The sequence below is a fragment of the Sapajus apella genome, unplaced genomic scaffold (genome assembly GCF_009761245.1).
Source record: "Sapajus apella isolate SASKATOON/1434 unplaced genomic scaffold, GSC_monkey_1.0 scaffold79, whole genome shotgun sequence".
Lineage (NCBI taxonomy): Eukaryota > Metazoa > Chordata > Mammalia > Primates > Cebidae > Sapajus > Sapajus apella.
Genome location: NW_022437019.1, coordinates 2,098,697 through 2,112,388, shown reverse-complemented (window position 1 = coordinate 2,112,388; position 13,692 = coordinate 2,098,697). Strand labels below are relative to the sequence as shown.

Sequence of the window (13,692 nt, the reverse complement as noted above, 5' to 3'; positions counted from 1 at the left end):
TCCGCCTCCTGGGTTCAGGCAATTCTCCTGCCTCAGCCTCCTGAGTAACTGGGATTACAGGCACATGCCACCATGCCCAGCTAATTTTTTGTATTTTTAGTAGAGACGAGGTTTCACCGTGTTGACCGGGATGGTCTCGATCTCTTGACCTCGTGATCCACCCGCCTCGGCCTCCCAAAGTGCTGGGATTACAGGCGTGAGCCACCGCGCCCGGCCTAGTTTTTGTATCTTTAGTAGAGATGGGGTTTCACCATGCTGGCCAGGCTGGTCTCAAACTCCTGACCTCATGTTCCGCCCGCCTTAGCCTCCCAAAGTGCTGGGATTATAGGCATGCGCCACCGCACCTAGCCACCTCTCTGAGTTTTCAATTGATCCCCTCCTAAGTGCCCCCCAGAATGGCTTTCTTGATATTGGCTATCCCTGTTCTCTTCTCACCAACTGTCCTCCACGCTTCTATGGCTTGAATTGGCTCCAAGCCAAGCCATTTGGGGCTGCAGGATGATATTCCCAGCCTTTGGCTTCTATTTTCAAAGTGATAGATGTCTGAGTTTACGGCTTTCCCTGTGGCCTGAAGGGAGGAAAGTGTTTTTGCTTAACCAGCTTCCCTGCAGTCTGCACGCCAGCCCAGTCACGGGGGGCTATTCTTGGCTACTGCCCACGCAAGCTGTCGAGCCTCTCAGGAGTTCTTGAAACCCAACTCAGCGCCGGCCACAACAGCCACATAATTCCTGACTTTGTTCCTCTCCTCTAGTTCGGCACCAGCAGCAACAATCAGTTGGCAGAGAAGGTCAGATTGCGCCTTCGATATGAAGAGGCTAAGAGAAGGTAACTGGGCTGGGGCTAGGGCTAGGGGCAGGATGGTTCCAAAAATAATACCTGCTGTAGTAGATGCCTGCTCTGTGCTTGGTTTTTGACACACTTCATCTTCTTTAATTCTCACAAAGATTATGACAATAGCTATTGCCATCTTTATATATATATATATATATATATATATATATATATGTATTTTTTTTTTTTTTTTTTGAGACGGAGTCTCGCTCTTGTTACCCAGGCTGGAGTGCAATGGCGCGATCTCGGCTCACCGCAACCTCCGCCTCCTGGGTTCAGGCAATTCTCCTGCCTCAGCCTCCTGAGTAGCTAGGATTACAGGCACACACCACCATGCCCAGCTAATTTTTTGTATTTTTAGTAGAGATTGGGTTTCACCATGTTGACCAGGATGGTCTCGATCTCTTGACCTCGTGATCCACCCGCCTCGGCCTCCCAAAGTGCTGGGATTACAGGCTTGAGCCACCGCACCTGGCCTGCCATCTTTATATTTTAATCCTCTCTGAAATTCAGAGAGGACATGACTCACCCAGGACACCTCACAAGATAGAGAGTGGAACTTTGCTTTGAACCCAGATCTGTTTAACCTCAAAGCCAAGTTACCTGCCCACTTGCCTGTCTTGATTTCTATAACCAAGGCTTTTACATGATCCTATAAGCATTTTGGTTTGAAGAGGTACAACTGCGATGTCAGCAACAGGCTAAAAAGACTATGGACACTACCCACTTCAGTGTCTCCTGTGCAGCTGGGAGCAAGCGGGGCTTTTAAGCAGTGTAGACCTCTGGGATATAGATGTTCTGTGGCTTCACAGAATCCTAAGCAGTCAGGTTCCACTACCAAAAATAAAATCAAAATAATAATCAAAGCTGACATTTTTAGAACATCTGTTATAGGCCTACACAGATTGGACTTGTTTTTTGTGTTTTTTTTAATTACTTTGTTATCTTTTTTAGAGACAGGGTCTTGCTATGTTGCCCAGGCTGGTCTCGAATTCCTGGCCTTAATTGATCCTCCCACCTCAGCCTCCTGAGTAGCTGGGATTACAGGCATGTACCACTACACTTGGCTGAGATCGTTTATTGCACTAAAACATTTGTATATATATCTTCTCTTTAATTTTCAAAGCAACCTTACAGCACAGGTTCTATCTTATTATCTCCATGTTAGAGAGAAGAAAGGTAAGACCAAGATATTTCATGACTTTTCTAGGTAGTAGAGGCAGAATTTGAACCCTGGACAGTCTGGCTTCAAGTTCATGATCTTTCTGTACTCTGAGCCAGCCTTATTGGCAAAGCATGCCCTGGTCATTGTGGTGTGGATGGAAACTGGGCATATTGCATCCATTCCTCCCTAGACTAACTTGCCTGGCCTGTGGACCTTCTCAGCCAGGCCAGGTGAAGTATGGCAGTGTCCAGCTCTGCCCCTCTGCCAATGCTGTGTGAATAGTAGAACTCTTTGTAGAAATGACAGAAATCTGATAGAAATCAGAGGAAGCAAAAAGGAAATGTATTGGCTTATTTAACTCCAAAGTCCTGAGATAGCTAGCTTCAGGCACAGCTGGATCCAGGGACTCAGGTGCTGTTACATAGACTTAGTCTCTCTCCATTACTTCACCCTGCTTGCTGGTATGCTAACCTGGTAGTATGTAAGCCCTGAATTGCTGGGAGTTGCCTTGCCACTTTGACAGAAAAGTCTACTGGAGAGTAAAGCATATGATGGAGCCCCTGCCAGGCCTTACTATACCATTTCATTATCAAAGTGCTGGAGAACAGCAGCTACAAAATTGTCTCAAAGCTAATCTTGATATATCATTCATGTATATGTTGGTCCTCTGTACCCTCAGGTTCTGCATCTGTAGATTCAACCAACCAAGGATCAAAAGTATCCAGGAAAAAAATTAAAAATAATAAAAATGCTTAATATAGTATAACAACTATTTACATAGCATTTACATTGTATTAGGTATTGTAAGTAATGTAGAGATGATTTTAAGTATACAGGAGGATGCACATAGGTTGTATGTAAACACTATGCAATTTTATGTAAAGCATTTGAGCATCCATGGATTTTGGTGTCTGTGGGAGGTCCTGCAAGGGTCAAGTGTATAAGAATTCCTCCTGGAACATTTGGCTAGGGAATAAGCAAATCTAGATGTTTCTCTATATGGAATTTTTGCTGCACTTCATGGTGAATCTTGTCCCCAGCTGTGTTCTGACAAAGAATTGGGCCATATTGTCTGCAGGTAAGATTGAACTGGGATCCCAGAGGCCTCTGGTCTCAACAAGTATTGGCCAGGTTTATGATTTGCAATTTTAGGTGCATCATATCCTACCTGGGCGTCTGTCCAACCAGGTTAACAGCTTCTATCTTCCCCACCCATTAGGGATGGGGTAGCCAGGACATGAGAGCTGATGGTATGCTGCAGAGGCCAAGTCCTAAAGGATGATGTCATGATTGTTGTTAGATATTTGCAGCAATGTTCATTGTTATACTGTGAATCTTATTTTGGCCCAATGATAATAATACCAAAGGTCTATTTAACACCTGACAATGTATAAAGGGCTCTTATTGCTGTGTTCTCATTTGGCCCTCATAACCCACCCTATAGGTATCATATCATCTCTGCCTTATCGATGAGGATACTGAGTCTTAGAGAAGTTAAGCAATAAGGCTGCCAGCTCTTTCACTGTTATTAAGTGCCTGCGTATACCAGTCTGTGCTAGAAGCTTATGACACCAAAATGATTTCTTGAGAAATGGTCCCTTCCATGAGGAAGGCCAGAGCAAACCAAGACTCCAACTCCAGGCCTCTAACCCCAAATCCACAGTTGTTCACACAGGGCCACTACCTCTCTCTGAGTTGAGAATACATGGTCAGTAGTTGTAGTCTTAATGGTCTGGAACTACCAGTGACTCAGTATTTGCTCTGTGCCAGACACCCTTCACAACCATTCTGAGAAATGAATTTTTCTTATCTTTAAGGCCTAGGGAGTTGGCCCAATGTTACATACCTAATAAGTGGTGACACCAGGTCATAACAACAGTAGCAAGGACTTACTATGTGCCAAGTACTGTGCTTTGCAGGTTATAGATTATATCATAAAACCTTCAACCAAAACGGCATAAGGAAAGAGCTTTTGTTATTCCCTTCAGAAGGATGAGCAATTGCCCAAGGCCACACAGCCAGTGGTAAGAGGTTATTGCCTGGTGCTGAATCCACATCTCTATTGTACCAGGAATAGGACAAGGACATTGCCTTGTTCATGTCTGTACCCCATCTCTGCAGAGCCTACTTCATTGTTGGCACATGGTAGGCACCCACATGTGTTTGTTTAGATAAAAATAGGTTCCTCAAAATGACATGCTGATCAAAGGAAGACAGTAACTGTCAAAGATTGCTCTGAGATGTCTTGTTTCTTCACGGCCTCAACTGTTCCTGCAGTGTTATTAGGCACACCAATCACGCTTGCTTTCTCGGCCCCCAGGATCGCCAACCTGAAGATCCAGCTGGCCAAGCTTGACAGTGAGGCCTGGCCTGGGGTGCTGGACTCAGAAAGGGACCGACTGATCCTCATCAACGAGAAGGAGGAGCTGCTGAAGGAGATGCGCTTCATCAGCCCCCGCAAGTGGACCCAGGGGGAGGTGGAGCAGCTGGAGATGGCCCGGAAGCGGCTGGAGAAGGACCTGCAGGCAGCCCGGGACACCCAGAGCAAGGCGCTGACGGAGAGGTGGGGCTGGGGCCCCAGGGTGTATAGGACCCTTCTCTCACTGGCAGTCCATCCTCCAGCCCCCAGATAGGGAAAGGATGAGGGGGTTCCAGGGTGCCAGGGCTCCACCCTGAGCACGCTTAGTTCAGAGATCTCTCAGCTTGCCGACATAGAAAATCAGCAAAGATGATTCACCATCCAGTGCACCAGCCACCCTGGTACTTTGCATGGTGAATCATGCTACCAAAGAGTCTGCTTAGGTGATTGTGTTCAAAAGCATATCTTCTGACTCAACTAAGCCACATAACTCTATATAATTTAGAGCAGTCATTTTCTAACTTTTTGACAGTGATGCACATTTTATACTGTGACCTGATACAAGTTTCACAAAATAGTGCATGCTTTTTTTTTTTTAAGACAGGGTTTCGCCATGTTGGACAGGCTGGTTTCGAACTCCTGACCTCAAGTGATCCATCCGCCTCGGCCTCCCAAAGTGCTGGGATTACAGGCATGAGCCACCGTGCCCGGCTGAGTGCATGCTTTTTCTACCTGTGATGGTCCTCGGATGTTTTCTCTCTTCTGTTGCATTTCTTTTCATGCAGGTCATGACTCACCAAATTGATTTCACCACATGCTAAGTAAGGGGTTGCAGTTTGCAGTTTGAAAAACACTGGTGTGGATGGGGGTTGCAAACTGGCATGCTTATGGGAGCGAAGCAGGTCACAGAAATGCTAGAGACCCATCTGGCAGTGGTCTGTGTCAGACCGGAGTGCACAGACCCCACTTGTCTAAAGCAGGTGCTGCCTCTCTGCTCCAGCTAATGGGGGTGCAGGCCTTGGGCTGCCAGAGCTGCCGGTACTTCAAACAAAAGAATCGTTTGGATTTTTTATTTTTAAATATTGGGAACTAAATCCAAAATTTAAAAAATATATATGCAAATCAGCTTCATCTATGGGCTTGATGTAACCTAAAAGCCACTGCTTTATTTCTCTAATTTAGACCTTATTACAGACATTGCCTTTGTTTATTTCCTTCAGTGTTCCCACCAGCCTCCTCACCCACATTGCACAGAATGCAACACTGTTCACTGTAGGCTTTACCCTCTCCAGCTTCACGTTCATTCATTCATTCTGTTCATCAGCCAATGTTTACTCATTCATTCGAGAAACCTTTTGCTGCACAGACTGTGTGTGCAGGGCAGTTTGGGGGATTCAGAAATTAACAAGACATGGTCCCTGCCCCATGACCTTTAAATCTACTCTAGTTATTTCACCATTTTTTGGCAGGAGGCTTTATTCAGCGAGGTTCCTGCCTCTAAGGAGCTTAGAAGTGAAGCTAGTGATTTTTAAGAGTGAGTGAGTGTGTGTGTGTGTGTGTGTGTGTGTGTGTGTGTGTGTGTGGTGTTCGCGGCCAGCAAGGGAATTCCTTTTGCTAGTAAAATCAGAGGCCGAAGCCCAGTTTATGAAGCCAGTAAACATGCCTATTGCCTCAGTTGAAGCAGTCTGGGCGTCCTAGAGATGCCTGTATATGCTCACTCTGTCACCCCATCATGGGTCTTTCAGGGGACCTTCGAGCTCTAAGGCACCCTCCTTGCAGTACCATCCTAGCAACTGAGTAAGCCCCACTTGCACATGGCATGGTGCCAGGTGGGTCAGGTTGACCAAGCCCTTGCCTAGCCTCTCATGGCTTCAGAAACTCCCTTGACTCACCGATGCTGGGAATCTCTCCCCGCTAGTTGCTTAGTCAGAACTGCTAGCAGTGATGTCCAAAGTATATCCATTTCCTCTCTTCCATTCTTCACTGGCAGGAGCAGCTGATTAGCCCTGACCCACCACCAGTTGGTGGGAGAAGGAGAAGGACAGAGCTTGAATAATTGTGTTCTGCAACCCTTGCAAGCACTTGGCTAGGTTTCTTTAGCACCATGGCTCCACTCTGCTTTCTCTGGGATTTGGGGATAAGCCCTGTGTCTATATGCCCTCATGCCTTTCGTGTTTGTTGAAAGAATAAATGGTTAGCTGACTGGGCAGACCCTTACTGGACCTCTGTGTCTCCCTCAGTCCCTCACTTGCTCCCAGACCCTATAACTGCCACTGGGAAGCCCTTAGCTATTCATCATCCCCACAGCCAGCAGCTGAAGAGAACAGACTCATGGCAGCCTCACTCCTTGTTGGGTCCAAAGCAACACCCTTCTCACCTGCTGACCTTGAGCAAGTCATTGACCAATATGGGTTTCACATGCCTAATAGAGAAAAAATGGGATACTTTAAGTCCTCACATAATATTTGTTAACAGGTTTTTGGAAAACTGTGACTTGAAGCAAAAGTACATACAATGAAACCAATTTTTTTCCATCAACTTTATGTTTTATTTTTATTTTTTCAAGATGGAGTCTTGCCCTGTCGCCCAGGCTGGAGTGCAGTGGTGTGATCTCGGCTCACTGCAACCTCCACATTCCAAGTTAAAGGGATTCACCTGCCTCAGCCTCTGAGTAGCTGGGATTACAAGTGTGCGCCACCACACCCGGCTAATTTTTGTTTTTTAGTAGAAACGGGGTTTTACCATGTTGGCCAGGCTGGTCTGAAACTCCTGACCTCAGGTGACCCACCCTTCTTGGTTTCCCAAAGTGCTGGGATTACAGGCATGAGCCACTGCTCCCAGCTCCATCAACTTTATTAAAAAAAAAAAAAAAATTGAGAACTTGGTATACATTATTTTGCTTAAAGTTGCAGTTGGCAAGAACCTAGCTGCAATGTTAATTGATGTAGTTACATTAACTACATATATGGTACGAAGGCAGGCAATTAGACCAGGCTGTGAATTGAGGCTCTTCCCTTCTGTAAAACTGTTGGTTTCTTGAAACTCAAATTGGAGGCTCTTAGGGACCCCTAAGATATACCGCATGTAAAAGCTCCTATCCCGTGCCACACTGTAGCCTATGTAATCTCATTTAAACCTCCCAGGAACCCTGAGGTTAATCCACATTTTACAAATGAGGAAATTGAGGCTCACCAACATCCCTAAGTGGCAGAGCTGGGATTAGAAGACCCCAGGTTTGCTAGCCCCAGAGGCTGTGCTCACTTTAGGGTGCTGCCCATGCAGAAGACCTTCTATTACTGCCTTCAACCCCATCTTTCAAAGGTCTGCTGGCTCCGCCGGAGCAGTGAGTTCACACAGCTAGTACAGGGAGGCCAGAACCTCCACTCCTCTGCAGCTGCCGAGTGGGCAGCTCAAAGGGCCTGGTAGGAGGGTGCTTGGACCAAATGCAATGGTAGCAAAGCTGGAGGGCATATAGGCAGGCAGCCATGTGTGCCCTAAGAGGAGTCTAAGGAAGGAGCCCACGGGAATGGGGTACCACGCTCGTGGCTGTGAGCCTCCCACAGTGGGAAGACAGGAAAGCCACCCCAGCTGTCTTTGTGTCTGCAGCTGTTTCCTTCCAGCTCCGTGTCTGTCTGTCTATTCATCCTTCTGACTCTAGCATTCTGTTTCCCTTCTCTGTTTTTCATGGTGTGTGTATTTATTTTTAGTGTCTCTGTTTCTCTCTGTCTCCCCTCGCTCCTCTTTCTCTATTCTCTCTCTCTCTCTCTCTCTCTCAAAATGGGATTATTATGCTCTTCACCTTCACACAACAGCCTCACATTCAAGGTGCCTTTGAGGACAGGAATAGACACATCCAGGAGAGGCTGACCATAGGACCTGCCAAACCCCACTCACAAATCAGTCAGACTCGCCGGCATCCGAACAAGCCTCATCCTACCCTCTGCCTCTCCCTCCTTCCTGAGGGCCTTCCTCACTGCTCCCCAGAGCAGGCGTGCAGTCATGCAGGATGCTCGTTAGTGCACGGGCTTCCTGGACCCACCCTAGGGACTGATCCTTCATCCCTGAGATGCAGCCCAGGTTCTTACATTTTTAAGCAGCACACAAGGTTCTGAGCTACAGCTTGTGGGGACTCCAGCCCCACCTTTTGGATCCTCTACCTGCCTCCACGCTTGATGTGTTCTTGGCCTCCCAGTGTGTGCCAGGCATCACACACGCGTGCCATCTATCCTGCAAAGCTCAATGCCACTGGGAGGTGGCCTTGGCACCTGTGTGTTGCTAGCAGCAGCTAGCCCCCAGTGCCAGGACGTCATGACAGCCTATCTCCCAGACTCCTCATCGTCCTGTTGAGGCTTCACTGGGGACCTACATCTCCTCCCAGAACACACCTCTCTGGCTTTTCTCCCACAAAGAAGAGGAAAGCCAAGGAAAAAATGGTGAGCCCCAGCTGCTCCTTGATCCTGGACCTCAACTGTTCCTGAGCTTTCCTTTTATACAGAGTCAAGAGATTCCACAGCCTTGTCCATTCTGTTGAAAGTCAAGGCTTGTGTTCATTACAGGTTCCATCTGCCAGCCTACTGCACACCCCCACCCCAGCCTCAGGCACTAGAACAGTGCCAGGGATTGAGCTGACCAAAAACCACGCCAAGGTCACTCTGCCTGCTGCTCCTGTTGTCTTTTCTGTAATTTCACAAATTCAGTTGCCCAGTAATGAGCCTAACCCATCCCACAACACTTTTCAGTTGTGTCTAGAGCAAGCTCTGGTCTTTACTGCAGGGCATGTGCTGGGGTTTGGGTGTGTGGGTAGAGGGATGGTATGACTTGACTTTTCCATGAAAATGAGCCCTTTCTCCCAGGCCCCAGACTGGGTTAGCTGTATCTTGGGTCCACTCCCCAGTCCAGGGACCAGCTAGTCAGCCATTCCCTCTTTAGCAGGCGGACATGAGGGGATGGGGCCAACAGTGGAACACATCTGTCTATGGAAGGTATAACATGCACGCCTTTCAGCAGAGTTCATAAACTCTGCCAGCTTCATCTGGAGCAAAAGTCATCCATTCAGCAAATACTGCGCATGTCTACATGGTGGGCATTGTGTTGGGTGCTAGGTGCTGGGTGAGCAAGATACACCCTCTGCCTCTCTGCCGTCCCCCATCAGTGCAGCAGCTTGTAAACCTTGGTGTGCCTTAATGAAAAGGCAGATTTCTGGGCCCTGCTGCTGGGCTTTTTGATTCAGCAGGTCAAAGTAGGGTCCAGGAATGTGTGTTTCAATAAGCACTCCTCCCTTTCTGATGCAGGTGGTCTGTAGGCCACAAGCTGATAATGACTAGCCTAGTAGACATGGGAGCAGACCAGGTCGTGAGTTTGTGAGGGCACAGTCTTGCTTGACGGGGCCCTTTATTTTGTAGTGGGCCCACTCCAGGGGTTGGAGAGCCATTCCAGGGGCAAAGACATACGCTGGAGCCCACCCAAGCTGCCCTCCAGGTGGGATTTCAGGAGAGATCAGGCTGAGATATGGTCCTAAAGCCGGAAGTCTCTTCCAAACACAAGGATTTTGTGTCCGGGGAGATAGTTTGCTGAATTGAGCTTTGGTGTTGGGCATGCCTGGGTGAAAATCTTTGCTTCCAGTCCTGTGGCATTCCATCATGTCCACTAGCTTCTCCTGACTCTCTGGTCCCATTCTCTCCAGCGCCCTTGCTAACTGTTGCTGGTCCACCCAACCTCGGAATGTTGTGTGTACTCAGAGCTTGGTCCTCGGCCTTCCCTTGTTTTCCCTTCTGTATTTTACCCTAAGATGATGCATGAGTCTATCAAGGCTGCCGTAACCACATACCACAGATTGACTGGGTGACTTAAACAGTGGACATTTATGTTCTCACAGTCTGGAAGCTAGAAGTCCAAGATTAGACATCAGCAGTGTTGCTTTCTTCTGCGGTCTCTTCCCTCGGCTTGTAAATTGCCTCCTCCTCCCTCTGTTTCACATGGCCTTCCCCCTGTGCCTGTGTCCTAATCTCCACTTGTAAGGACAGCAGTCATACTGGATTAGAGTCTGCCCTACTGACCTCATTTTACCTTAATTACTTCTTAAAAGCCCTATCTCCAAATACAATCACATTGGGAGGTACCGGGGCTTAGAACTTCAATGTAGGATTTCAGGGGGACAAAAATCAACCCAGAACAGATGGTAATCTCATTGAGGTGCTGATCCATCTGATGGGGATTCCCCCCCAGCCACCCACCGCCGACCTTTATAGCAGCCTGTGTGTTCAGCATTCATACCCACACATCCATAAGAGAGCTCTTCTCTTCCCCCGGGTTCCCCTGCCTCCGCCCTCTCCTCTCAGCAGATGCCATCTGCAGGTCCACTTGGCTGCCCACTGCAGTAGCCACACAGTCTTCTCATTTACTTTACTCCCTCAGCCTCACCCACTCTGGCAGCCCAGGCACTGTTTCTGTCTCTGCATTTCTTAGGCCTCCACCATCTCAGTGACACCTCACAGCCACCCTCCCTGCCTTCAGTCTTCAGCCTCCTGCCCGTTGTCCTCATCACAGTCATGGTGACATCAAAAGGAAGAAGTTTCTGCTAAAGCCCCTACTTGGAATGTTCTTTCCTCCTGCACTTTTCCTAAGTAACACCTGTCCAGGATCCATCCTTAAATTCCTCTACTAGTCAGGAATCTAACTGCTGCAAGAAACAGCCCCCAGAGTCTCTGTGGCTTCACACAACAGAGGTTTATTTCTTGCTCATATAATATCTAATTGGGTATGTCCAGTTAACAGGCAGCCTTCCACGTGGTTGTTCAGGAACCCAGGCTCTTTCCACATGTGGCGCCTCCCCTTTGAGTCCACAAGAGTCCATGCATGAGACAGTGAAGAAGACACACTCACTTTTCTTAACTACTTGTGCTCACATCCCATTGGCCAGAACTTGGTCATATGCACTGCCCCCCCAGCCGCAGGGAAGGCTGGGAAAATGGTCTGGGGACAGAGCCGGGTGCACACTGCCAGTCTCAGCCACAGAGTCGCTTGACTGGAAGAGGCCTGCCTGCCAATGTAAATTGGGGCTCTCCTTTTGTGTTCTTTTCTACCATTGTGTACTTTTTTCTCATGGACCTTGTCACACACTCTGTTAACTGGATATTTGAATATTTCTTTAATATCGGTTCTCCCCAGTAGAGTGTAAGCCCCATAAGAGCAGAAACATGCTGGGCACGGTGGCTCACGGCTGCACTCCCAGCATTTTGGGAGGCGGAGGCAGGCAGATTGCCTGAGGTCTGGAGTTCAAGATCAACCTGGCCAACATGGTGAAAGCCCATCTCTACTAAAGATATAAAAGCCGGGCGCGGTGGCTCACGCCTGTAATCCCAGCACTTTGGGAGGCCGAGGCGGGTGGATCACGAGGTCAACAGATCGAGACCATCCTGGTCAACATGGTGAAACCCCGTCTCCACTAAAAATACAAAAAATTAGCTGGGCATGGTGGCGCGTGCCTGTAATCCCAGCTACTCAGGAGGCTGAGGCAGGAGAATTGCCTGAACCCAGGAGGCGGAGGTTGCGGTGAGCCGAGATCGCACCATTGCACTTCAGCCTGGGTAACAAGAGCGAAAATCTGTCTCACAAAAAAAAAAAAAAAAAAAAAAGATATAAAAAATTAGCTGGGTGTGGTAGCACGTGCCTGTAATTCCAACTACTTGGGAGGCTGAAGCAGAAGAATCACTTGAACCTGGAAGGTGAAGGTTGCAATGAGCTGAGACGATACCATTGCACTCTGGCCTGGGCGACAGGGCAAGACTGTCTCAAAAGAAAAAAAAAGCAGAAAGAAGGACTGCTCACTCACTGTTTTGTCCCAAGTGCAGTGCATGGGCAGGGTCCAGTACAAAATGGGCACTCAATAAATATGAGCTGAAAAAGAGAGGAAGGGAAAGAAGAGGAAGGAAGAAGAGAAGCGTATGGTTGGGTGAAATCCTACTTCTGCCTCTAATTCCAGAGCTTTAAGCAAATTATGCAACTCTAGTAAGGGCCTCGATTTTCTCCTAAGTGGTAAAAATCATTCTTTCTATGCAGCATTATCATGCAACTGAATTAAGGCAGTGTCCTAATGTTCCTGGCACAGTGCTTGGTACCTGTATAAACACACACATATATATATAGTGGGTGAGCGATATTGCAACTTTCATAGGATTATAATGCATGTGGAGGCTCTAGCTCCCCAGACGCCGTGGTAAAATGCTTGCCGAAAGTTCTTGTGCCTGTGGGTCTGGGTGTACATGGATAAGCGTGCATGCCCTGTGCTTCCTTTCCGGGCATCCCACTCATGCTTTCTCTCCCTGTCTCCCTCCAGGTTAAAGTTAAACAGTAAGAGGAACCAGCTGGTGAGAGAACTGGAGGAAGCCACTCGACAGGTGGCAAGTCTGCACTCCCAGCTGAAAAGGTGAGTGGTGGGCAGTGGGGCCGTGGCTTCCCTGCACATGGCCAGACATGTGTGTCCCCAGAGTCCCAGCCAAGGCTCTACCCTTCACTGGTCCTTGTGGCTTGAGTGTGGGTGTTTAGAAGCACAGCAAGTGGATGTCAGCAGACCTGGGCGTGACCTGGTGTGGCTAGGAATAGGGGCCTTGACCTCTCCAGACTGATAGCACAAAGAAGGCCCCGGGCAGGTACTAGGAAGTCTTAGAAGTCATGGCTCACACCTGTAATCCCAGCACTTGGGGAAGCCAAGGTGGGTAGATCCCTCGAGCTCAGGAGTTTGAAACCAGCCTAGGCAACACGGTGAAACACCATCTCAACTAAAAATACAAAATTGGCCAGGTGTGGTAGTGCATGCCTGTGATCCCAGCTACTCAGGAGGCTGAGGTGGAAAGATGACTTGAGCCTGGGAGGCAGAGGCTTACTGTGAGCCGAGATCATGCTACTGCACTCTAGCCTGGGTGATAGAGCCAGACCTTGTCTCCAAAAAAAAAAAAAAAAAGGAAACCCATACCTGCCACTTCCCTGTACCACACAGAGAAAGTAGCCTCAGGCCTGGGCCTCCATGGACAGCAGTGCATCACTGGAATTTAGTGACAACGTTTTGTTTCATTAGATTTTTTTTCTAATGGTGTCCTATTTGTAGTAAGTAATACTGCTTTTCAAATTACATTTTGGATGTCAAGTTTTCTTTTAAGATAGATGTTTTAAAGTATGAAACTGAGTTGGTCCGGGTGCAGTGGCTCATGCCTGTTATCCTAGCAGTTTGGGAGGCTGAGGCAGGCAGATTGCCTGAGCTCAGGAGTTTGAGACCAGCCTGGGAAACACGGTGAAACCCCATCGCAACTAAAATACAAAAAATTAGCCAGGCATGGCTACT

At 48.1% G+C, this 13,692-nt stretch overlaps 1 protein-coding gene across 6 annotated transcripts in view; it reads left to right on the top strand.

Moving 5' to 3' along the window:
• WWC1 (WW and C2 domain containing 1) overlaps positions 1-13,692 on the top strand; it is a 187,843-nt gene that overhangs the window by 123,464 nt on the left and 50,687 nt on the right. For all 6 annotated transcript variants that reach the window (XM_032252697.1, XM_032252696.1, XM_032252699.1 and 3 more), the window contains exons 8-10: positions 752-825; positions 4,317-4,559; positions 12,691-12,780. In XM_032252697.1, the coding sequence (XP_032108588.1) occupies positions 752-825; positions 4,317-4,559; positions 12,691-12,780 (407 nt within the window). The remainder of the gene's footprint in view (positions 1-751; positions 826-4,316; positions 4,560-12,690; positions 12,781-13,692) is intronic.